This window comes from Myripristis murdjan, chromosome 9, assembly GCF_902150065.1.
Source record: "Myripristis murdjan chromosome 9, fMyrMur1.1, whole genome shotgun sequence".
NCBI lineage: Eukaryota > Metazoa > Chordata > Actinopteri > Holocentriformes > Holocentridae > Myripristis > Myripristis murdjan.
In genome coordinates, this window is record NC_043988.1 from 37,436,708 (window position 1) to 37,460,707 (window position 24,000).

The following is a 24,000-nucleotide window of genomic DNA, read 5'->3' on the forward strand; positions in this document are numbered from 1 at the left end:
TCCAAAAACATAAAAGCATGTGTGTGTGTGTGTGTATTACTATCATGGTATCAGTATTTAATATTTTAAACACGGGGCTTGACCGGGGCATCGCAGCATCCCTGGTCTGAATCATGACCCTGCTGTCGCCATGGCAACCGAGGCGGAGTCTGAGGCGTTTTCATCGTAAATCAAAATGATCAGAGCGACTGTTGAAATGATGGATCTCATCCCTGATAATCGAACTGGACTGATAATCAGTGGATCCCTCAGGTGAGACGCACACTGAAGCATGATGGGTAATCGCCGCGTGCTGTGCAGCTGTGTGCCGGTGCCTCTGCTGCCGTGGGATTACATGCTGCGTAATCCCAGTGAGATTACAGAGCAACTGCACAGCCGTGCAGACAGCGAGGGGTTAACCCTGTGAGAGCTGAGCCCACTCAGACGGGCGCCGAGGAAAAATGATCCAAAAAACAAACAAACAAACAAACAAACAAAAACAAGTGAAACAAACATCCTGAAAACGTTCTTAAAAATCCTTAAAATAAATAAATAAATGATGATGATGTCGTTTTCTGATCACTTGGAGCGCTTTGGCCCCGCCCACTGCTGTTTAACTCGACCAGTCAGATTCTCCGTAGCCACAGAAGCTCCGCCCCTGAGAGGTGTCTGCAGGAGTGAAGCCACACCCAGCTCATCCCTCCATCCCTCCATCCACTCGTCCATCCCTCCCTCTCTCCCTCCTCCTGGCTTTGTTTCTCCTCCTGCCAGCGCCTCACAGCTTCCTCTCCTCCATCGGCTCTCCTCCTCTCCTCCTCTTCTCCTCCATCGGCTCTCCTCCTCTCCTCCTCCTCTCCTCCATCAGCTCTCCTCCTCTTCTCCTCCATCAGCTCTCCTCCTCTCCTCCTCCTCTCCTCCATCAGCTCTCCTCCTCTCCTCCATCAGCTCTCCTCCTCTCCTCCATCAGTTCTTCTCCTCCTCTCCTCCTCCTTTCCTCCATCAGCTCTCCTCCTCTCTCCTCTTTTATGTTCATCTCTTCTTTCCTGCCTCACACTGTTCCCTCCATTATTTTCAGATCTTTTCTCTTATCCTCTCTCTCTCTCTCTCTCTCTCTCTCTCTCTCTCTCTCTCTCTCTCTCCGTCATTGGTCTGTCCATCTCATGGCTTTAGTTCTTCATTTCCAGTCAGTCGTCTGTTCTTCCATCTCTACGGCACAATGACGGAGCTGGGAGCTGGAGCCACGCAAACACATCGCACACACACACACACACACACACACACACACACACACACACACACACACACACACACACACACACACACACACACACACACGCAGTGAGGCAGAGCCAGACAGCAGTGTGTTAGTTTGTTGTTGTTGTTGTTGTTTACATCTTTTCACACGGTTCTGGCAGCATTCTGATGACATCATCAGCCTGCCCCGGTGCATTGTGGGTAAGCTGGCCTGCAGGCTGTGTGTTAGCTGCAGGAAGGGAAGCGGAGGGTTTGATTCATGTCTGATTCCATCTCTGCAGCCAGGGGGCGCCGTCAGACTCCGGCAGCGAAACAGGACCTTTAATGTGAAAGCCGAGTTCCTCTGTCGTCGTGGTTACCACGGATACGCTTTGTTTCTCGTTTTCCCACCTTCTGCTGATGTTTTTCAGCAGCGTCATGTTCCCGCTACCACAACTACACTGTTTGCTAACTCACCTCGTAACCATGGCAACCCTTAGCGACATCAGTGTTAGCTTTGGCAGCTGATTCTGATTTAGTCTGAGACTTTTGACTAAAATGCGTTTGAGTCGAATGCATTTTTGTGATTTTTCAAATGAAATCAGCACAGTGCCTCCTGATCAGGCACACAGATGATTTCAGATTCAGCGTGAATGCAGATTCATGATGCAGAGGAACAGGAGCTGCTTCACTGCAAACCAGCAGACTCGACCTTCCCTCGGCTTTATTTAGCTGCTTCACCTGGAACCTGGCAACCTGCAGGTCCTGTGGGATGAAGCCACCGAGTCACGTACTGCCACGTTCTGCCACGTTCTGCCACGCTCTGCCATGTTCTGCTCACTGGAACACACAGTTTAACTCCATTTCTTAAGGCAGCTGGACTTAAAAAATGTGTCCAAGATGTTTGTTCATATTTCATAATAATTTACGTCTTACCTGGCGCATCATGTGACGCTATCAAACCGTGGTACCGTGTAACGTGGAGCGCTGCAGTGTAACGTGACAGTGTAACGTGACAGTGTAACGTTAGGGTTAGGGTTAGGGTTAGGGTTAGCGCTGCAGTGTAACGTGACAGACAGTCTGAGTGACGGCAGCGGCTCATGTCTGCTATGACAGAACAACATGCTTCTGTTTGGATATCCTACAGTTTGTACAAATTATCCCAAATTTCCAGTTAAGTGCTGTTAATTCCCATGTAAGTTTTCCAACTTGTAACATTTCCAAAATTCCCCATCTAACTTCCCATGGAAAGCTTCCGGATAGTTTCTGGAAATTTTAGCAGCCCTAGTGAGCACGAGGTTTCCTGCCCTCGTCTCAGAGTGAAGCTGAGAAGGTCCAAGGCTGGAGGCCGGAGGCTGGAGGCCTGAGGCCGGGGGCCGGGGGCTGAGGGCCAGGGGCCGGGGGCCGGGGGCTGAGGGCCGGGGGCCGGGGGCCGGGGGCCGGGGGCTGAGGGCCGGGGGCCGGGGGCCCGAGGCCCGAGGCCCGAGGCCCGAGGCTGCAGGCTTGGGTCCGGTGATGCTCCTGCAGAGTGAGCACACAGCCGCTCCACTGCTCTGCTGCAGGGCCTTTTACTCGTCTGAATCTGCAAATACATGGCAGACAGGAGATGAGAACACTTTGCTCAGCAGATTTTTTGGCATATTTTTCAAGAAAATACCAGGATCAGGAGAAACTGAATCAGGAACAAATGATAATATCCAACAGCACCAGCAGGTGGTTTCACTCGGTTTAGGAAAAAAAAGATTTTATGACTCAATACTGGACTAATGACCTGTTAAAGACAGTGTGTGCAGACAGACAGACAGACAGACAGACAGACAGACAGACTTGGTCTCGCCCTCAGGCTCTGTGGCCTACATCATATATGTTACACAACATCATCTGAGTGACAGCACAACAGCCAAATACACCATTAAACTAAACCACACAGGTTAAACATTTAGAGGAACAGCTGGAGTTTTGAGTGGTGGGAGAGAGACAGGCAGACAGACAGGGAGAGACAGACAGACAGGCAGGCAGGCAGGCAGGCAGGCAGGCAGGCAGACAGACAGGCAGACAGGCAGAGAGACAGTGTGTGTTGTGTCTCTGTGGCCGGTCGGCCCTGAGAGGACGCTCTGAGAGTTTGTGGCAGAATGTAAATTTAATGAGCTTAACATTTGGAGCGGAGTGGTGGCTGATGGGAGCTCTGAGTTGCCAGAGCAGCTTAACATCAACACGAGTCTTCACAGAGTCCTCTGCGGCTCCGCGGGACACGAGACGAGACGGGACGAGGCGGGAACTGGGTCAGGGTGTTTATGTGGTTTGTTTGGTCGGTGAAGGAGCGAGGAGACGCAGTGAAGGGGAATGAGCTGTGAGATACAGAACACACAGACACTCGTTTACATGCACACTAATAATTCAGCTTTAAGCCGATAACAGTGATTCAGTGTTACTGAACACACTGAGGTGCACGCTCACCCTGTGGCCTAATAACCTTAATAACAACCTTAAAACACACAGAGCTTTGGGATTTCACAATAAAGTGGAAGAACGGGTGGGGAATATCTTACTGTACTTGGTGATTACAGAATCGCAAACATCCAAATACCCATAATGCCTTGCGCTACACTCGTCGGTCAGCTCCATCCATCTGCACTGAAAACCGACAGGTGACTGGGGACGTGTTCTGCCAGGAAGTCAGCCAGAATTTACCAGGAGCTGACGCAGTAACTGACGCAGTATGTGATGCAGTACAGGATGCAGTAGCTGACGCAGTACGTGATGCAGTACGTGATGCAGTACGTGATGCAGTAGCTGACGCAGTACAGGATGCAGTAGCTGACGCAGTACGTGATGCAGTACGTGATGCAGTAGCTGACGCAGTACAGGATGCAGTAGCTGACGCAGTACGTGATGCAGTATGTGATGCAGTAGCTGACGCAGTACGTGATGCAGTACGTGATGCAGTAGCTGACGCAGTACGTGATGCAGTAACTGACGCAGTACGTGATGCAGTAGCTGACGCAGTACGTGATGCAGTAACTGACGCAGTACGTGATGTAGTATGTGATGCAGTAGCTGACGCAGTATGTGATGCAGTAGCTGACGCAGTATGTGATGCAGTAGCTGAGGCAGGAGCTGACGCAGTACGTGACGCAGTAACTGACACAGTACGTGACGCAGTACGTGATGCAGTAGCTGACGCAGTACGTGATGCAGTAACTGACGCAGTACGTGATGTAGTATGTGATGCAGTAGCTGACGCAGTACGTGACGCAGTACGTGATGCAGTAGCTGACGCAGTACGTGATGCAGTAGGTGATGCAGTAGCTGACACAGTACGTGATGCAGTAGCTGACGCAGTACATGATGCAGTAGCTGACGCAGTACGTGATGCAGTAGCTGATGCAGTACGTGATGCAGTAGGTGATGCAGTAGCTGACGCAGTACGTGACGCAGTAACTGACACAGTACGTGACGCAGTACGTGATGCAGTAGCTGACGCAGTACGTGATGCAGTAGCTGACGCAGTACGTGATGCAGTAACTGACGCAGTACGTGATGTAGTATGTGATGCAGTAGCTGACGCAGTACGTGACGCAGTAACTGACACAGTACGTGACGCAGTACGTGATGCAGTAGCTGACGCAGTACGTGATGCAGTAGGTGATGCAGTACGTGATGCAGTAGCTGACGCAGTACAGGATGCAGTAGCTGACGCAGTACGTGATGCAGTAACTGACGCAGTACGTGATGTAGTATGTGATGCAGTAGCTGACGCAGTACGTGACGCAGTAACTGACACAGTACGTGACGCAGTACGTGATGCAGTAGCTGACGCAGTACGTGATGCAGTAGGTGATGCAGTAGCTGACACAGTACGTGATGCAGTAGCTGAGGCAGTACATGATGCAGTAGCTGACGCAGTACGTGATGCAGTAGCTGATGCAGTACGTGATGCAGTAGGTGATGCAGTACGTGATGCAGTAGGTGATGCAGTAGCTGACGCAGTACGTGATGCAGTAGCTGACGCAGTACGTGATGCAGTAGGTGATGCAGTATGTGATGCAGTAGGTGATGCAGTAGCTGACGCAGTACGTGATGCAGTAGTTGATGCAGTACGTCATGCAGTACGTCATGCAGTAGCTAACGCAGTACGTGATGCAGTAGCTGATGCAGTACGTGATGCAGTAGCTGACGCAGTACATCATGCAGTACGTCATGCAGTAGCTGATCCAGTACGTCATGCAGTACGTCATGCAGTAGCTAACGCAGTATGTGACGCAGTACGTGATGCAGTAACTGATGCAGTATGTGATGCAGTAGCTGACAGAGTACGTGATGCAGTACGTGATGCAGTAGCTGACGCAGTACGTGATGCAGTATGTGATGCAGTAGCTGATGCAGTACGTCATGCAGTACGTCATGCAGTAACTGATTCAGTATGTGATGCAGTAGCTGACGCAGTACGTGATGCAGTAGCTGACGCAGTACTTGACGCAGTACGTGATGCAGTAGCTGATGCAGTACGTGATGCAGTAGCTGACGCAGTACTTGACGCAGTACGTGATGCAGTAGCTGACGCAGTACGTGATGCAGTAGCTGACGCAATACGTGACGCAGTACTTGACGCAGTACTTGATGCAGTAGCTGACGCAGTACTTGACGCAGTACTTGACACAGTACGTGATGCAGTAGCTGATGCAGTACTTGACGCAGTACTTGATGCAGTACTTGACGCAGTACTTGATGCAGTACTTGACGCAGTACTTGACGCAGTACTTGATGCAGTAGCTGACGCAGTACTTGACACAGTACTTGATGCAGTAGCTGACGCAGTACTTGACGCAGTACTTGACGCAGTACGTGATGCAGTAGCTGACGCAGTACTTGACGCAGTACGTGATGCAGTAGCTGACGCAGTACGTGATGCAGTAGCTGACGCAATACGTGACGTAGTACTTGACGCAGTACGTGATGCAGTAGCTGACGCAGTACTTGACGCAGTACTTGACGCAGTACTTGACGCAGTACGTGATGCAGTAGCTGACGCAGTACTTGATGCAGTACGTGATGCAGTAGCTGACGCAGTAGCTGACGCAGTACTTGACGCAGTAGCTGACGCAGTAGCTGACGCAGTACTTGACGCAGTACGTGATGCAGGAGCTGACGCAGTACTTGACGCAGTACTTGACGCAGTACGTGAGGACATGTATCGGCCTTGTTCCCTGGACGTTGGTGGTAAACGTCTCTGAGCTGTGTCCTTGCGCTCAGGGTGTTTTGTGTGTCTCATGTTTTAGGCGTGACGCGGTCACACCTGTGGGTCTGTGGTGTTTCCGGGTTTGAAGGGTAGGTGGCGCTGTGCCACACTTTCCAGAGCCTGACTCCAGGCTCCTGCTGTGTCTGGATCTGGTTCTTCCAAAGACGTTCACTTTGTCCTGGTAGGTGTGAGCGTGATGTCAGCGTGCAGCTAAAGGTGCTGATTCAGCACAGACTGACCAGAATAACATCCCGGAGCTAAGCAGAGCTCTCTTCATGGCTCTTTCTTCCTCGTGAGATTTTTGACCCTGTCTGGCAGTTTTTAACACTCCAGCTTCAACCAGCAACAACTCCACCTTGGATTTCCATTTGGAGCTGCGATGCTGAAGTGTTTCTGTGAAGTAGGAACAGAGGCTGATGTGTTTTTGTTTTTTTCCCGTTCCTTTCAAACCGCCAAAGTGTCTGCTCAACTCTGTTCTCTCACATCTAAAAATAAGTAACAGCTCCATTCAGACAGACAGGCAGAGCTCAGGCTTCATGTACATATTTAGCTTCCACACTAAATATACACATACCACATAAACTGACAAGAACTTTCTTCTCTATAAACGTCAAATATCTCCATTAAGACACGGTGGCAGTCAGACAGACAGAAGAAAGCACATACAGAAAGGCATCAGAACACAGAGACAGACAGACAGACACACAGGCAGACAGACAGGCAGACAGACAGATGTGTTTGCGCGCCCCAGTGTCCCGCAGCCTCCTGATTTGAAGCAGAAAAGTGGAGATTTGTTGGAATGCTTTACTGCCCCCCATTTCTGACTGTCTATAATATTCTTCTGTGTCTGCATATTTTCTCTGTGCACATTACCCATCAGACTAAAAACAGGAACTATGAAAACCTCGACCAACAGTCCTTTGACTTCAGGAGAGGACCCAAGGTATACTTGCATGGTCAATGCACGCCGCCCAACCAATCTCTGAGCTAGCCCAGTAGCAAGCACCAGTCAGCCCGCCCAAATCCAACCCAACTCCAGAGATAGACTCTTATCCTGGTGGCACGTCTTTTTCCACCTTTATTTTTCTTTCTTTTTCTATGATTTCTACACACCAGGAATGGGTTTACACTAGCCAAGAAAGACGCCCTTCCTCTTCTTCCTCCTCTTCCTCCTCCCTGAGTTTTTCCATGTGCAGGGTTGCATGCAGCCAGGCTGGGGCTTGGCTCTGTCTGCAGATCTGAGGGCGGAGCAGCACAGCCCACAAGGATCCTGTCACTCCTCTCTGCAACATCAAACCTCCTCTTCTTTTTCTTTTCTGCCTTTTTGGGAAATGAACCACCACTTCCTCCTCCTCCTCCTCCTGCTCCTCCTCCTCCTGCTCCCCCCTTCTTCCTCCTCCCGCTGCTCCCGTACTACCTGCCTTCCTCTTCCTCCTCCTCTTCCTCTTCTGCCTTCTTTCACTTGTTTTTTTGTTCATTTGCGGTTGCATCAGCGCTCCTTCTCTAACATGCACGTCCCTGGTTGGTTGGAGTCTTGACAGCGCCTCAGTTTGCATGTTACATCACACCACGCACAACTTTTTTGCTCCCTCCTCCTTTTTCAAGCTTCGAGTTTGATTTTTCTTTCAGTTCGGCAGATCTTGGAACCTTGATTTTTCTCCATTTTTTTTGCCCCCTTGGTAGCGTGGGTGAGAGGGAGCATGGTTGAGGCTTTGGGGGCGGGGTCTGGGGCAGGGAGGGGCTTTGATGGTCAAAAGCTAATGATGCATGTCCTCTGATGTGTCCTGTGGTGTTTTGTCCCGCGCTGTGATTTACTGTCCTACGCTGCCACCTGCCGTCCTGCGCTGCGACCTGTCGCCCTGCGCCGCGACCTGTCGCCCTGCGCTGCGGTGCTGCAGGCGGAGAAGGTGCTGTTGTTCAGCCAGGACACCAACCTGACCGCTCTGCTGCTGGAGGCCAAAGACCTCGAGGCCAGAGTCATCATCCTCTCTGCCAGGTCAGTCCCCAGTCCCAACCCCAACCCCAGCCAAAAACCCCAACCCCAACCCCAACCAAAGTCCCAACCCCAACCCCAACCCCAACCCCAGCCCCAACCAAAGTCCCAACCCCAACCCCAACCCCAACCCCAGCCCCAACCAAAGTCCCAACCCCAACCCCAGCCCCAACCCCAACCCCAACCCCAACCCCAGCCCCAACCCCAACCCCAGCCCCAACCCCAACCCCAACCCCAACCCCAACCCCAACCCCAACCCCAGCACCAACCCCAGCCCCAACCAAAGCCCCAGCCCCAACCCCAACCCCAGCCCCAACCCCAACCCCAACCCCAGCCCTAACCTCAGCACCAACCCCAGCCCCAACCCCAGCCCCAACCCCAGCCCCAACCAAAGCCCCAGCCCCAACCCCAGTCCTAACCCCAACCCCAACCCCAACCCCAACCCCAACCCTATTTTCGGCACTTCCTATTGGACGTGGTGCTATTGATCTGACACCATGCTGCACTGTGATTGGCCGTGAGCGACACTCCTGCTGCACAAAGGCCGACGCCCAGAAAAGTCCCGAGCTCAAGAAAACAAGAAAATCCAGGCAGAGGGCGGGGCCTCTGCACACACACACACACACACACACACACACCAACACACACTTCTAGTGGCTCACATGATGGAGAGGATTAGTTTTGTTTTTCAGGAGAAACCTGTGTAAACCTGATGAGATCATTTTGCCCCCTTGTCTACCTGCTGTGTGTGTGTGTGTGTGTGTGTGTGTGTGTGTGTGTTCATGCAGTGAGGATGAAGCTGCTGCAGTGTATAAAGCCGCCCGGCAGCTGAACATGACCGGCTCTGGCTACGTCTGGCTGGTCGGTGAGAGAGAGATGACCGGCAAAGCTCTGAATGAAGCACCAGATGGTACGTCACCTCCTCTTCCTCCTCCTCTTCCTCCTCTTCCTCCTCCTCTCTCTCTCTCTCTCTCACTGTCTCTTTCTCTCTCTCTCTCTCTCGCTCTTCCTCTCTCTCTCTCATACCGATGTAGTCTCTGATGAAGGAAGCTAAACCTCATCACAGCTAGTTATCTTCTCAGCGTCTTGTTGTGTTTCTCTCTCTGGTTCCTTCTGACTGGTTGAACGTTTAAACATCCAAAAAAGAAAAAAAAAAAAAAAAAAAAAGACATGTTTAAAGGTTCCAAACCATTGTTTTCTTTCTTGCTCATTGTAACTGTGGCTTTAAATGTGTCTAACATCTTTTTGTTTGTTTCATTTCTATAGTGTGTGTCGTCCGCCCGCCCGTCCGCCCGTTCGTACCATAGACAAGCCAGTAACATGCGCTGCTATGGGAGGGGCTGGGGTGGAGGGGAGGGGGGCGGGGATGGGGGTCGGGGGGGGGAGGTGGGGGGGTGTAAACTGCACTCAGCATTAGGTTTTGGGGTGGGGGGAGTAGACAGACAGGCAGTGTCGCTGCAGTTCTGCTCCCCCACAGTGAAGTGTGTCTGAACAAACTGGTAAGATACCGCCGTTGCTTCCTGCTTCCTCTCTGCCCATTGGTCAGTAGGAAACCCCGCCCACTGCAACATGGCTTCTGCCCGGGTGGGGGGCGGGGGGGGTATCACACACAGCAGGTCACTCAGTCGGCCAGACAGAGCTTACAGCGAGGTTCAGTCCCAAACGAGGCCGAGCGCTGAGGCCTGAACAGACGGAAAGCAGCATCGCCAATGTGCCCTTCCTTCTCAGCTGGAGGCGGGGGGGCGGGGCTCAGACAAAGGGGGGGTGGTGAGAAATCAGTTGAGCCTTCGATGATTTGATGTTATTGTCGTTTAGAAGCTCATTTCAGCAGCTGGGGTAATCTCAGAGTTACTGGATGTTATTTCAACCAAACGTACGAGGACAGAAAGACAAAGAATGTCAGCTGGATGAAACGTCTCTGCTCGTATCCCGCCCAGAACTGAGAAAACACCCCCCACACTCCAATATACAGTAGAAAATATTTCTGATATTTCTATCTTTGGAATGGAGATGGAAGGTTGTAGAGACGGGGGACGGGCTGGCATGTTCAGCGTCCCTGAAAAGCCGAAGACGGGCGTTGGTTCTGAGCCTCTAGCAGGTTTGGTTCAGGAGATTTGGAGCCGTTGGAGCCTCCACTATAAGATCGATCCTTCAGGACGTATTTAGAAACACGTTTCAGGCCATTGTGAGTCTATTGAGACCCATTATATTGGAATTTTTTTTTTTTTACCTCACACTAAAATTTTTTGTTACATATTTCCATAAATATGCTTTGGGTGTGTAGACTGATTTTTTCCCCAGTGGAAGCCAACATATCACAGCTGCTACTAATGGAAAAGGCATAATTGTAACTGGTTGGTGTGTTTAAAGTCAGTAGGACAGTAAAACACCGAGCAAAACTAAACCAAGTGGAGGGGTAGAAACTATCTCAGAGAAATCACAGACTGTTCCTTTAAATGTGAATTCAGATGGCCAAACCTGTCAGAAAATATGTGGATTTTCAGTGTGAGGATTGTGGAATTGTGGGAGAAACACGGGGGAAGACTCTCATTTGGAACTGGCTGCGTACCGTCTGTTCAAGCCTTTATCCTGCTGATGTGCCTCTGAGCAAGACACTGAACCCCCCAAAATAACTTCTCCCCTGGAGGGTTCAGCCAGTCCAGCTCTGATCCAGTGAAGGATGTGCTGCTGACTGGCTGATCAGTGAGGTAACGTTAAAGTTTAGCCTGGACACTGTCCTGTGTGTCTCTGGCTGTCTGGGACATCCCGCTGTGTCCCGTACCCCTCCTGCTGCTTCCAGAAAGCATTTGCACTCTTAAAAATGATGTGTCATTTTGAACACATTCCTGTGTTGTCCCCCAACAACTGCAGATGTGTTAAAAATAATCCATCAGTTTTTAATAGTGCAGTCAGACTGTACTCTGAAAAACAAAAATCCTCAACCACCTTGTCTCTGCTGGAGGTTTGAGGCTTCTTTCTGGGAAGGAGTTTCAGATGAAACCCCTTTATAGTAACATGAACTAGACATGGAAGCTTGGCATTTCTCTCTCTGTGTGTGTGACTCCTGTCCAGATGGACAATGTAGAGAAAATAGAGTGATTGGTGGGATTTTAGTTTGAGGCTTTTTTCTGTCGATGGAAGCTGCCAAAGTCCAGCGAGCAGGAGCTCTGCTGCCTGTGAGGCTGCAAGCAAGCAAAAACTCATCTTACAACCAAAATCCATGCTAAAAACCAGGTGGACTATACCTTTAATGATTCCTGTAGATCATTTAATGACACAGCAGCCGGCATGGTAAACGGTATCCTTCATGCTGAACCTGCCAACAGGCATAACAGGCGGCATAATTAGCATTGGAAGTTGGATTATATATGGTTTCATATCTGAAACTATTCCCTAATAAGAACCCGCAGAGCGACTCTGTGACATTATGGATTTTAATGTTATTTTTCTTCACCAGACACTCGTCACATTACGAGGAAAAGGGTTCTGGATTTGCCCTTTGGCTAACCGTAAAACCGTCTGTTAGCGTTGTTAGCGTTCCTCATTGAAAAATGCAGGTGACGCTGGCTAGTGGTATGCATTCATTTTAATTAAAAGCAGGAGGAATGCTAGCTCGTGCTAGCTTCTAGCACTGTGGAGGAATGCTAGTTAGTAGCAGTGAATAGTTTTAATGAGGAATGCTAGCTTGTAGCACCATGGAGGAATGCTAGCTAGGTTCAGTAATTCGTTTTAATGAGGAATGCTAGCTTGTAGCACCATGGAGGAATGCTAGCTAGGTTCAGTAATTCGTTTTAATGAGGAATGCTAGCTTGTAGCACCATGGAGGAATGCTAGCTAGGTTCAGTAATTCGTTTTAATGAGGAATGCTAGCTTGTAGCACCATGGAGGAATGCTAGCTAGGTTCAGTAATTAGTTTTAATGAGGAATGCTAGCTTGTAGCACCATGGAGGAATGCTAGCTAGGCTCAGTAATTAGTTTTAATGAGGAATGCTAGCTTGTAGCACCATGGAGGAATGCTAGCTAGGCTCAGTAATTAGTTTTAATGAGGAATGCTAGCCTGTAGCACTGTGGAGGAATGCTAGCCTGCAGCACTGAGTTATTATAATGAGGAATGCTAGCTAGCAGGCTGCAGTGGTTTCAGTGAGGAAGCTAACGGCGCCAGCCGGCGGCGGTCGGGCTCTCCTCCCCGCGGCGTGCCGGGCGTCTGGAGAAGGAAAACACCAGCAGGCGGTTCACACTGTCCCAGCGTGGCTTTGGTTGTCCTGGAGAGACCAAGGGTTGTGATTTTTCAGAGTTCAACTCCCAGCATGCAGTTCAGCAGTGCTGTGCACCACCTGCACACTGACAGCCTGATGCCTGAAGCCCTGTGTGTGTGTGTGTGTGTGTGTGTGTGTGTGTGTGTGTGTGTGTGTGTGTGTGTGTGCGTGTGTGTGCGTGTGGGTGGGTGTGTTAAAAATGAAAAAGAAATCAATCTTTAATTACATCTTTTAAATTAATTTAGACTGTGTGTGTGTGTGTGTGTGTGCGTGTGTGCGTGTGTTAAAAATGAAAAAGAAATCAATCATTAATTACATCTTTTAAATTAATTTAGACTGTGTGTGTGTGTGTGTGAGAGAGAGAGAGAGAGAGAGAGAGAGACTTTTTAATTAATGAGTGTGTGTGAGGGAGGGAGATTACATACAACCTATATAGCTCCAGTGTGTGTATGTATGTGTGTGTGTGTGTGTGTGTGTGTGTGTGCATGCAACGTCTCCCTGCGCTTTGTGTAACGTCTCTTTCTGCTGTGTGTGTGTGTGCGTGTGTGTGTGTGTGTGTGTGTGTGTGTGTGTGTGTGTGTGCAGGCCTGCTGGGCCTCCAGCTCATAAACGGTAAGAACGAGTCGGCGCACATCACGGACGCGGTGGCGGTGGTGGCTCAGTCGCTGCAGGAGCTGTTTGAGAAGGAGAACATCACGGAGCCGCCGCGAGGCTGCGTGGGAAACACCAACATCTGGAGGACCGGGCCGCTCTTCAAACGGTCAGATCACCGTCCACATCGCAGCCAGTCACCGATCAATACACACACCTCAGCCAGTCACCGATCAATACACACACCTCAGCAAGTCACCGATCAATACACACACCTCAGCAAGTCACCGATCAATACACACACCTCAGCCAGTCACCGATCAATACACACACCTCAGCCAGTCACCTATCAATACACACACCTCAGCCAGTCACCTCAGCCAGTCACCGATCAATACACACACCTCAGCCAGTCACCTATCAGTACACACACCTCAGCAAGCAACTCAAGCTGCAACGTTTCTCACGGGTTTTCCTGACAGAGTTGGTCGGACCATCCAACACATCCAACAGAATCTAAAAGCATCCAACAGCATCCAACACATCCAACAGCATCCAACAGCATCCAACAGCTTCCAGCAGCATCCAACACATCCAACACACCCAACAACAACCAACACATCCAACAGCATCCAACAGCATCCAACACATCCAACAGCATCCTACAGCATCCAACAATATCCAACACATCCAACAGCATCCAACACACCCAACAACATCCAACACATCCAACAGCATCCAACACATCCAACAGCATCCAACAATATCCAACACATCCAACAGCATCCTACAGCATCCAACAGCATCCAACACATCCAACAGCATCCAACACACCCAACAGCATCCTACAGCATCCAACAGCATCCAACACATCCAACAGCATCCAACACACCCAACAGCATCCTACAGCATCCAACAACATCCAACACATCCAACAGAATCCAAAAGAATCCAACAGCATCCAACACATCCAACAGCATCCAACAACATCCAACACATCCAAAGGCATCCAACACACCCAACAGCATCCAACAGATCCAGCACATTCAACAGCATCCTACAGCATCCTACAGCATCCAACAGCATCCAACAAATCCAACAGCATCCTACAGCATCCAACAGCATCCTACAGCATCCAACACATCCAACAGCATCCTACAGCATCCAACACATCCAACAATATCCAACAACAACCAACACATCCAACAGCATCCAACAGCATCCAACACATCCAACAGCATCCTACAGCATCCAACAATATCCAACACATCCAACAGCATCCAACACACCCAACAACATCCAACACATCCAACAGCATCCAACACATCCAACAGCATCCAACAATATCCAACACATCCAACAGCATCCTACAGCATCCAACAGCATCCAACACATCCAACAGCATCCAACACACCCAACAGCATCCTACAGCATTCAACAGCATCCAACACATCCAACAGCATCCAACACACCCAACAGCATCCTACAGCATCCAACAGCATCCAACACATCCAACAGCATCCAACACACCCAACAGCATCCTACAGCATCCAACAACATCCAACACATCCAACAGAATCCAAAAGAATCCTGGGAAGGAGTTTCAGATGAAACCCCTTTATAGTAACATGAACTAGACATGGAAGCTTGGCATTTCTCTCTCTGTGTGTGTGACTCCTGTCCAGATGGACAATGTAGAGAAAATAGAGTGATTGGTGGGATTTTAGTTTGAGGCTTTTTTCTGTCGATGGAAGCTGCCAAAGTCCAGCGAGCAGGAGCTCTGCTGCCTGTGAGGCTGCAAGCAAGCAAAAACTCATCTTACAACCAAAATCCATGCTAAAAACCAGGTGGACTATACCTTTAATGATTCCTGTAGATCATTTAATGACACAGCAGCCGGCATGGTAAACGGTATCCTTCATGCTGAACCTGCCAACAGGCATAACAGGCGGCATAATTAGCATTGGAAGTTGGATTATATATGGTTTCATATCTGAAACTATTCCCTAATAAGAACCCGCAGAGCGACTCTGTGACATTATGGATTTTAATGTTATTTTTCTTCACCAGACACTCGTCACATTACGAGGAAAAGGGTTCTGGATTTGCCCTTTGGCTAACCGTAAAACCGTCTGTTAGCATCCAACAGCATCCTACAGCATCCAACACATCCAACAGCATCCTACAGCATCCAACACATCCAACAATATCCAACAACAACCAACACATCCAACAGCATCCAACAGCATCCAACACATCCAACAGCATCCTACAGCATCCAACAATATCCAACACATCCAACAGCATCCAACACACCCAACAACATCCAACACATCCAACAGCATCCAACACATCCAACAGCATCCAACAATATCCAACACATCCAACAGCATCCTACAGCATCCAACAGCATCCAACACATCCAACAGCATCCAACACACCCAACAGCATCCTACAGCATTCAACAGCATCCAACACATCCAACAGCATCCAACACACCCAACAGCATCCTACAGCATCCAACAGCATCCAACACATCCAACAGCATCCAACACACCCAACAGCATCCTACAGCATCCAACAACATCCAACACATCCAACAGAATCCAAAAGAATCCAACAGCATCCAACACATCGAACAGCATCCAACAACATCCAACACATCCAAAGGCATCCAACACACCCAACAGCATCCAACAGATCCAGCACATTCAACACATCCAACAGATCCAGCACATTCAACAGCATCCTACAGCATCCTACAGCATCCTACAGTATCCAACAGCATCCAACACATCCAACAGCATCCTACAGCATCCAACAGCATCTTACAGCATCCAACAGCATCCTAAAGCATCCAACAAATTTAACAGCATCTAACACATCCAACAGCATCCTACAGCATCTAACACATCCAACAATATCCAACACATCCAACAGCATCCAACACACCCAACAACATCCAACACATCCAACAGCATCCAACACATCCACCAGAATCTAAAAGCATCCAACACATCCAACAGCATCCAACAGCATACTACAGCATCCAACAGCATCCAACAGCTTCCAGCAGCATCCAACACATCCAACACACCCAACAACAACCAACACATCCAACAGCATCCAACAGCATCCAACACATCCAACAGAATCCAAAAGCATCCAACACATCCAACAGCATCCAACACATCCAACAGCATCCTACAGCATCCAACAGCATCCAACAGCATCCAACACATCCAACAGCATCCTACAGCATCCAACAGCATCCAACAGCATCCTGCAGCATCCAACAGCATCCAACACATCCAACACATCCAACGGCATCCAACATACCTAACAGCATCCTACAGCATCCAACACATCCAACAATATCCAAGACATCCAACAGCATCTAACACACCCAACAGCATCCTACAGCATCCAGCAGCATCCAACACATCCAACACACCCAACAACAACCAACACATCCAACAGCATCCAACAGCATCCAACACATCCAACAGAATCCAGAAGCATCCAACAGCATCCAACACATCCAACAGCATCCTACAGCATACAACAGCATCCAACACATCCAACACATCCAACGGCATCCAACATACCTGACAGCATCCTACAGCATCCAACACATCCAACAATATCCAACACATCCAACAATATCCAACACATCCAACAGCATCCTACAGCATCCAACAGCATCCAACACATCCAACAGCATCCTACAGCATACAACAGCATCCAACACATCCAACGGCATCCAACATACCTGACAGCATCCTACAGCATCCAACACATCCAACAATATCCAACACATCCAGCAGCATCCAACACATCCCGCACATCCAACACATCCAACAGATCCAGCACATCCAACACATCCAGCACATCTAGCACATCCAACACATCCAACACATCCAGCACATCCAGCACATCCAACACATCCAACACATCCAACACATCCAACACATCCAGCACATCCAACACATCCAACACATCCAACACATCCAACACATCCAGCCCAGCTCTGATCAGGTGAATCACGAGGCAGGTGTGAGTGCAGTTTGGCTGCAGATCAGATCGGCCTGCAGCTCTGCAGAGACACACAGCTGGAATATTAAACAGACCTGGACCCCCCCAACACACACACACACACACACTGTGTGACCTATATACTCAGCTCTTCAGTTCCCATCATGTCACATGGAGATGATGTCACTCTCTGATGATGTCACCTCACTGTCTCTTCCTGTTTGAGTCGTATCCTGCTGCAGCCCCGCAGGACAATGCTGGCCAATTTTCAGTGTCGTTTCAGCTCGGTAACCACCCAAAACATACATTTAAGGCCACTGGTTCATTTCTGAGGAGGAACAGGGTGAGCAGCGCGTCACCACACCTCAACCCAGCAGAACCCTGAGCGTCATTATCTGTTCAGCATCCAGCATCCAGGATCTGGACCGAGCTGGTGCTGTTGTTAAAAGTAAAGGAGGCCATACAAAATATTAGAATTTGTCGTAGGGTGTAATCATTTTTGCAGCACCTCATTTGAATTAAATGTAGATTTTTTCAGAACCTAATGATGTTAGGTGACCACACTTTTATTTTGATAAAATTAATGTAGAATAAAACTCAGTTTTGTCAAAATACAGCAACTTGTTCTCATATTTACTGAGAAATGGGAAAAAGTGTTAGTTTTCGAGGGGGGCGTGCCGAGTTATGCTGAGCGCTGTGATCGTGCAGGATCGTGTCGGCTGGCTCTGGTTCCAGCTGTGAGTCGCTCTGCAGGGGATTATCCTCCAGCATGTCCTCCACGCTGCTGGGAATCCCAGCGCTCCCTCGAGCCCCGCCCCCCCGCCAAACAGAACCGCTTCAGTTTCACTATGGGGTTAATTCCATGCCGTGTCTCCGACTTAAAGAATTAGAATTACACTCATGCACACACACACACACACACACACACACACATAAATAGAGCACTGGGTTGCCAAAACACTGTTCCAGATGAAATGTTAAGTAGAGGTGATCCTACATGGCTGCTGCACAGATCAGTTTGAATGAAGGTCGATTAAAAAAAAAAAGATAAGAAAGTGAGTTTGGTCAGAGCAGCACCTCAGTCCAAATGAACTGAAACTCAAAGGAACAAAAATACAGAATAAAACCTTGAAAGAGCACCTGCAGGGAGGAGCTGCTCAGCCACAGGGATGAAGATGATGGTGATGATGCTGTGACTGAGGAAGAGAAGCAGAGAGAGCAGAGCGCTCGAAAAGGCGATCTGAACTGTCAGGAGAAAATAAACTGATCCAGACACGAAGAGATCAAAGGAAGCAAAGCTAAGAAAAGGCTGGATGATGAAGGTTCTCAGCTGAACGGAGAGCGGCCGTCAGCTTGACCTTCATGTGACCTTCACTGACCTCAGATCAGGGTCGGTGAGCGCTGGTGGCCTCACATCCCCACCAACTGGAAAGGCTGACGTTCAAAATATTGAAAACAACGATACTTGGCTTATGAAGATCAATTTTTTTCAATTCTAAATACTTAAAAAAATATTTTTTTAAAAATTGTGACTCTATATACTTTTTGTTGTTTATTGTTTATAGTTTCTTTTTCTAGTTTTTTTTTTATATATATATATATATAAAGAAAAAATATACATGAAAAGAAAGAGAAAATAAAAATAAAATAGCATTAAAAAGTCAAAGAAAATAAAAATGAAACAATATAAAATTACTTAGTAAAACAAATATGTATGAAACAAATATTTTTTTAAAAAAAATCAAATATTTTTAATGTATTTAAAAATGCAAAATAGGCATCTTCATAGGCAAAGCTTTTTTGCCAATAATTTTGAAAGGAAACACTTCATTCAAGATCCATAAGGTTAAATTATTATTTTATCTATCCATCTAGATCGATACAGATATATATAGATATAGACATATATAGATGTATAGATGTAGATAGTTATAGATGGATATAAATATATATATATATATAGATATTGATAGTCATAGATGTAGATGAGCCTCAGCTCTTCGTCCTCCTGGCGTCCAGCAGAACAGAAGCCGGCGTTCCGCTCAGCTGACCCTGAGTCTCTGTCTCTGATTGGCTCTCCAGGGTGCTGATGTCATCCAAGTACCCCGACGGCCTGACGGGGCGGATCGAGTTCAATGACGACGGCGACCGGCGCTTCGCCACCTACAGCATCCTCAACTACCAGCAGAAGCCCGGGCGCCTCGTCCAGGTCGGCGTCTTCAACGGCTCGCAGGTACCACGCCCTCTTTTCCCATGATGCTCTGCTGCAGCCACGGTCATCAGAGTTCTGCATTTTTCATTCGTTTTTATTTTATTTCGTTTTGACTTCAAGTGTCAGTTTAGTTTAAATTAGTGTTTAAAGCAGGTTTGCTAGTACAGTTTAGATTTTATTTATTTGAAAACGCTTAGTTTCAGTTTTTTTATTGACTTCACTGTTAGTTTTAGTCTTTTTCCTGACTTTTGCCGCCACGATGTGCCAGACCGCGACCGATCAGCGACACAGACGCTCGCTGGTGGGAGTGAAGGGCGTTAACCGTCTGCTGCCGTGAACCTGCCGCAGCTCAAAACCTGGGAGACGCATTTCCTGTCTGGAGGAAGTCAACTGACAGAGACAGAAACTAAAGAAGTCTAATCTGTACATTTAATTTATTTCAGTTAGTTTTGTAAACACACAGTCACAGTCATTGTTTTTTTTTTTTTTGGAAAGCCTCAGTTTTATTTCAGTAAAATGTTTTTTTTACACTTGGTTTTAGTTACGTTGTTAGTAAGATAGTAAGCTCGGTGAAAGCCGGGGCCTGAATGAGAGGATGAATGTGTGTGTTGTCAATGTGTTTGCTGTGATGTCGCTTCACACTCCAACAAAAGTCAAGACGTCACGTTGGGGCTGCAGGAAAACTGGGGTTTGAGGTCACGGCATTGACAGGGTTCATCCTCTGAGGAGCATGAAGGTGCTCGCCCAACGTGCCGGCAGTCTGCCCAGGTGTGTTACCTTGGAGACGTGTTGAACGTACCGACGCGTTGCGCTCCTGTCAGGCTGTAACTACACAGGAAATGGAAGTAAAAGCCCTTATTTATTTATTTATGTATTTATTTATTTTACATTTAATGGAGCCTCGCAGCCTCACTGTTGGTCACAGCCCAGTTACTCCTTCCTGTTCTCTGGTTTGTGTTTCCTTTTTTTTTATTATTTTTGGGCATCCACTGGTTTTTACAATCCAAACCTCAGTGTCAAAGCTAGCTAGGCAGGCTGGCTAACGAAGCCGTGCTGAACAAAACAAACATGACGTTTCAGTGTTTGATGGTTCAGACTTTGAGGAAAGTATCCGGAGAAATCAGGGACATTCTGGGACTAAAAGTGTGATTTTCAAGGAATAAGGCTAATTATTTAGCTCAGTCAGCTCATTTAGCTCTGACAGTTCAATTAGCACTGCTAACTGTGTTAGCTCTGTTAGCTGTGTTAGCTCTGTTAGCGGTGTTAGCTCTGTTAGCTCTGTTAGCGGTGTTAGCTCTGTTAGCTTTGTTAGCTCTGTTAGCTCTGTTAGCGGTGTTAGCTATGTTAGCGGTGTTAGCTCTGTTAGCTGTGTTAGCTCTGTTAGCTGTGTAAGCTGTGTAACCTGTGTTAGCTCTGTTAGCGGTGTTAGCTCTGTTAGCTGTGTTAGCTCTGTTAGCTCTGTTAGTTGTGTTAGCTCTGTTAGCTGTGTTAGCTGTGTTAGCTCTGTTAGCTGTTAGCTGTGTTAGCTGTTAGCTGTGTTAGCTGTGTTAGCGGTGTTAGCTCCGTTAGCCGTTAGCTGTGTTAGCTGTTAGCTGTGTTAGCTCTGTTAGCGGTGTTAGCTGTTAGCTGTGTTAGCTGTGTTAGTGGTGTTAGCTCTGTTAGCTGTGTTAGCTGTGTTAGCGGTGTTAGCTGTTAGCTGTGTTAGCTGTGTTAGCTCTGTTAGCTGTTAGCTGTGTTAGCTCTGTTAGCTGTGTTAGCTCTGTTAGCGGTGTTAGCTGTGTTAGCTCTGTTAGCTGTGTTAGCTGTGTTAGCTGTGTTAGCGGTGTTAGCTCTGTTAGCTGTGTTAGCTGTTAGCTGTGTTAGCGGTGTTAGCTGTGTTAGCTCTGTTAGCGGTGTTAGCTGTGTTAGCTCTGTTAGCGGTGTTAGCTGTGTTATGGACTCAGCAGCAGAGAGCTGCAGCTTGTTTTGCTCTGACTTCCAGTAAAGATACACAGACACAGCGTGTGTGTGTGTGTGTGTGTGTGTGTGTGCGCGCGTGTGTGTGTGTGTGTGTGTGTGTGTGTGTGTGTGTGTGTGTGTGTGTGTGTGTGTGTGTCCCCAGGCTCATTAACTATGGATATGCAGATGCAGTATTGATGCTGTCATTTAGTCAGTGTGTCACAGTGAGACCTGCCTGCATGCAAACAAGAGCATACATCACTCCAGCCAGTGTGTGTGTGTGTGTGTGTGTGTGTGTGTGTGTGTGTGTGTGTGTGTGTGTGGCAGGTGGTGATGAACACTCAGAGGAAGATCATTTGGCCTGGAGGAGAGACAGAGAAACCTCGAGGATACCAGATGTCAACCAGACTGAAGGTACAGCGGCTCTGCTCGTCCCTGAGGGCGTCGCCCGCCGCCCGCCGTTACATCACCACACCACGCCAAAACACACGACAGCAGAGAACAGAACACACACTGTGAGCAGGTGCACGTGGCGCTCCTGCCAGCCCGCAGCAGACAGCATGTCAGATTACAGAGCTGAAGAAACATCATCAGAGTCACAGCAGGAACTGTAATCTGAGCATCAGGCTGGAAAATATACAAAACATCCAATATCTAAATATGAACGAGTTCACATGCTGGAGTTCAGCCTGAGGAGGAAACCACCAACATGTCACTGTTTATGAAGGAGTTATTTTTTACATGTGCTTTTATTATCGTTATTGTTATAATTACTACAACTGTTATTATTATTACTGTGAACGCCATATTATTATTTCATTATTATTATTAGTAGTAGTAGTAGTATTTTTATGTGTATCTGTTTATCTGTGTCTCGGGTTTTTGATGAACCTGACTGTACTACTACTGCTAATGTGTGTGTGCATCTATGTGTGTGTGTGTGTGTGCATCTATGTGTGTGTGTGTGTGTGTGCATCTATGTGTGTGTGTGTGTGTGTGTGTCAGATTGTGACGATCCACCAGGAGCCGTTTGTTTACGTGAAGCCGACGAAGAGCGACGGGACGTGTAAGGAGGAGTACACCGTGAACGGAGTGGTGATCAAGAAGGTGATCTGCACCGGCCCCAATGGGACTATCCCAGGTACACACACACTCACACACACACACACACACACACACACACACACACACTAGTGACGTGCAGATTGCAGTCATACCTGTGGGCGGAGTCATAAGCATTAACTCTGATTAATCGCAGATGAAATAATCCCTCATTAATGAGGACAATATTAATTATTAATTGATCGTCTAAAATGTCAAAATATTTCAACTCTGCCCAAAATGTTGGTGAAATAAATTTGAACAAATTCCGGAAACGTGATGTTTGGAGTAAAGCAGCCATCCTGCTGATAAACGCTGAGCTCGGCTGTCTGCCTGGGTTTTCCTCTGTGTTTCCACTTTAGAACGGCAGAGTTTAGTTTTCATTTTAGTTTTAGTAGTTTTCATTTTACATGTTTCACCGTGTTCTCTGCGGAAGCGTTTACAGTTTCTGACAGCAGCCGCTGCCATCTTTAAAAACGCTCACGCATCAACACGACTCACAGAACAGGAATCAGCTGGCAGCTCGAGGCGCTCCACGTCGCTCCACGTCGCTCCACGTCGCTCCAAAGGCAACAGAGACAGGAAGAGGCGGAGCCAAATAATAATTAATTCAGGTGGATTGGGATGACATCAGAGCCGAGCCGTGCATCACCAGCCCCTGATTCTAATGATTTTACATCTAATTCTAACTCTCAACCTTCTCATCAGTCAGTGGGTTTGGCAACAGTCCACATATTATTAATAAAATATTAAAGATACATTAATAAAAGTCTCATTCTGTCCAAGCCATGAACTCCAACATGTGACTGAAGGCTGAAGCTGCGTGGAAATTAATTTGCTTATTTTGTGACAGATGTGCCTTTTGTCTCGCTGCGTTCTGAACGTCCACTGGTTTCCTGCCAGGTTTCCTTCATTTTCTGTGAACTTTGAACAAACGACATGGTGATCATGGTCCCTGAGATCTGACAGGATGAAACCTGTTTTCTCTGCTCAGTCACATCACATGCAGACATTCCAGTTCATCTGGGCGGGTTAGGGTTAGAGGATGATTAATGCAGACTCAGCTGATCTGCACATCGCGAATACACACCAATATCTGATCGATCAGTCAGCTCAGCTCTCTCTCTCTCTCTCTCTGTGTGTGTGTGTGTGTGTGTGTGTGTGTGTGTGTGCAGGCCAGCCCATCGTGCCTCAGTGTTGCTATGGTTTTTGCATCGACCTGCTCATCAAGCTGGCCATGAACATGAACTTCACCTACGAGGTGCACCTGGTGGCTGATGGGAAATTTGGCACACAAGAGCGCGTAAGTGTGTGTGTATGTCTGTGTATGTATGTATGTGTGTGTGTGTGTGTGTGTGTGTGTGTGTGTGTGTGTGTTCATGTGGAAAACAAAAACTGATTTCACTCTCAGATTTTTGAAATT

General features: G+C 48.0%; 1 protein-coding gene across 1 annotated transcript in view; it reads left to right on the forward strand.

Annotated features, from left to right (window-relative positions):
• The window catches only part of LOC115365029 (glutamate receptor ionotropic, NMDA 1-like), a 74,993-nt gene that overhangs the window by 27,261 nt on the left and 23,732 nt on the right, over positions 1-24,000 (forward strand). The window contains exons 7-14 of the mRNA XM_030059741.1: positions 7,332-7,394; positions 8,350-8,447; positions 9,233-9,354; positions 13,286-13,460; positions 19,409-19,559; positions 21,804-21,890; positions 22,482-22,617; positions 23,753-23,880. Of these exons, the coding sequence (XP_029915601.1) occupies positions 7,332-7,394; positions 8,350-8,447; positions 9,233-9,354; positions 13,286-13,460; positions 19,409-19,559; positions 21,804-21,890; positions 22,482-22,617; positions 23,753-23,880 (960 nt within the window). The remainder of the gene's footprint in view (positions 1-7,331; positions 7,395-8,349; positions 8,448-9,232; positions 9,355-13,285; positions 13,461-19,408; positions 19,560-21,803; positions 21,891-22,481; positions 22,618-23,752; positions 23,881-24,000) is intronic.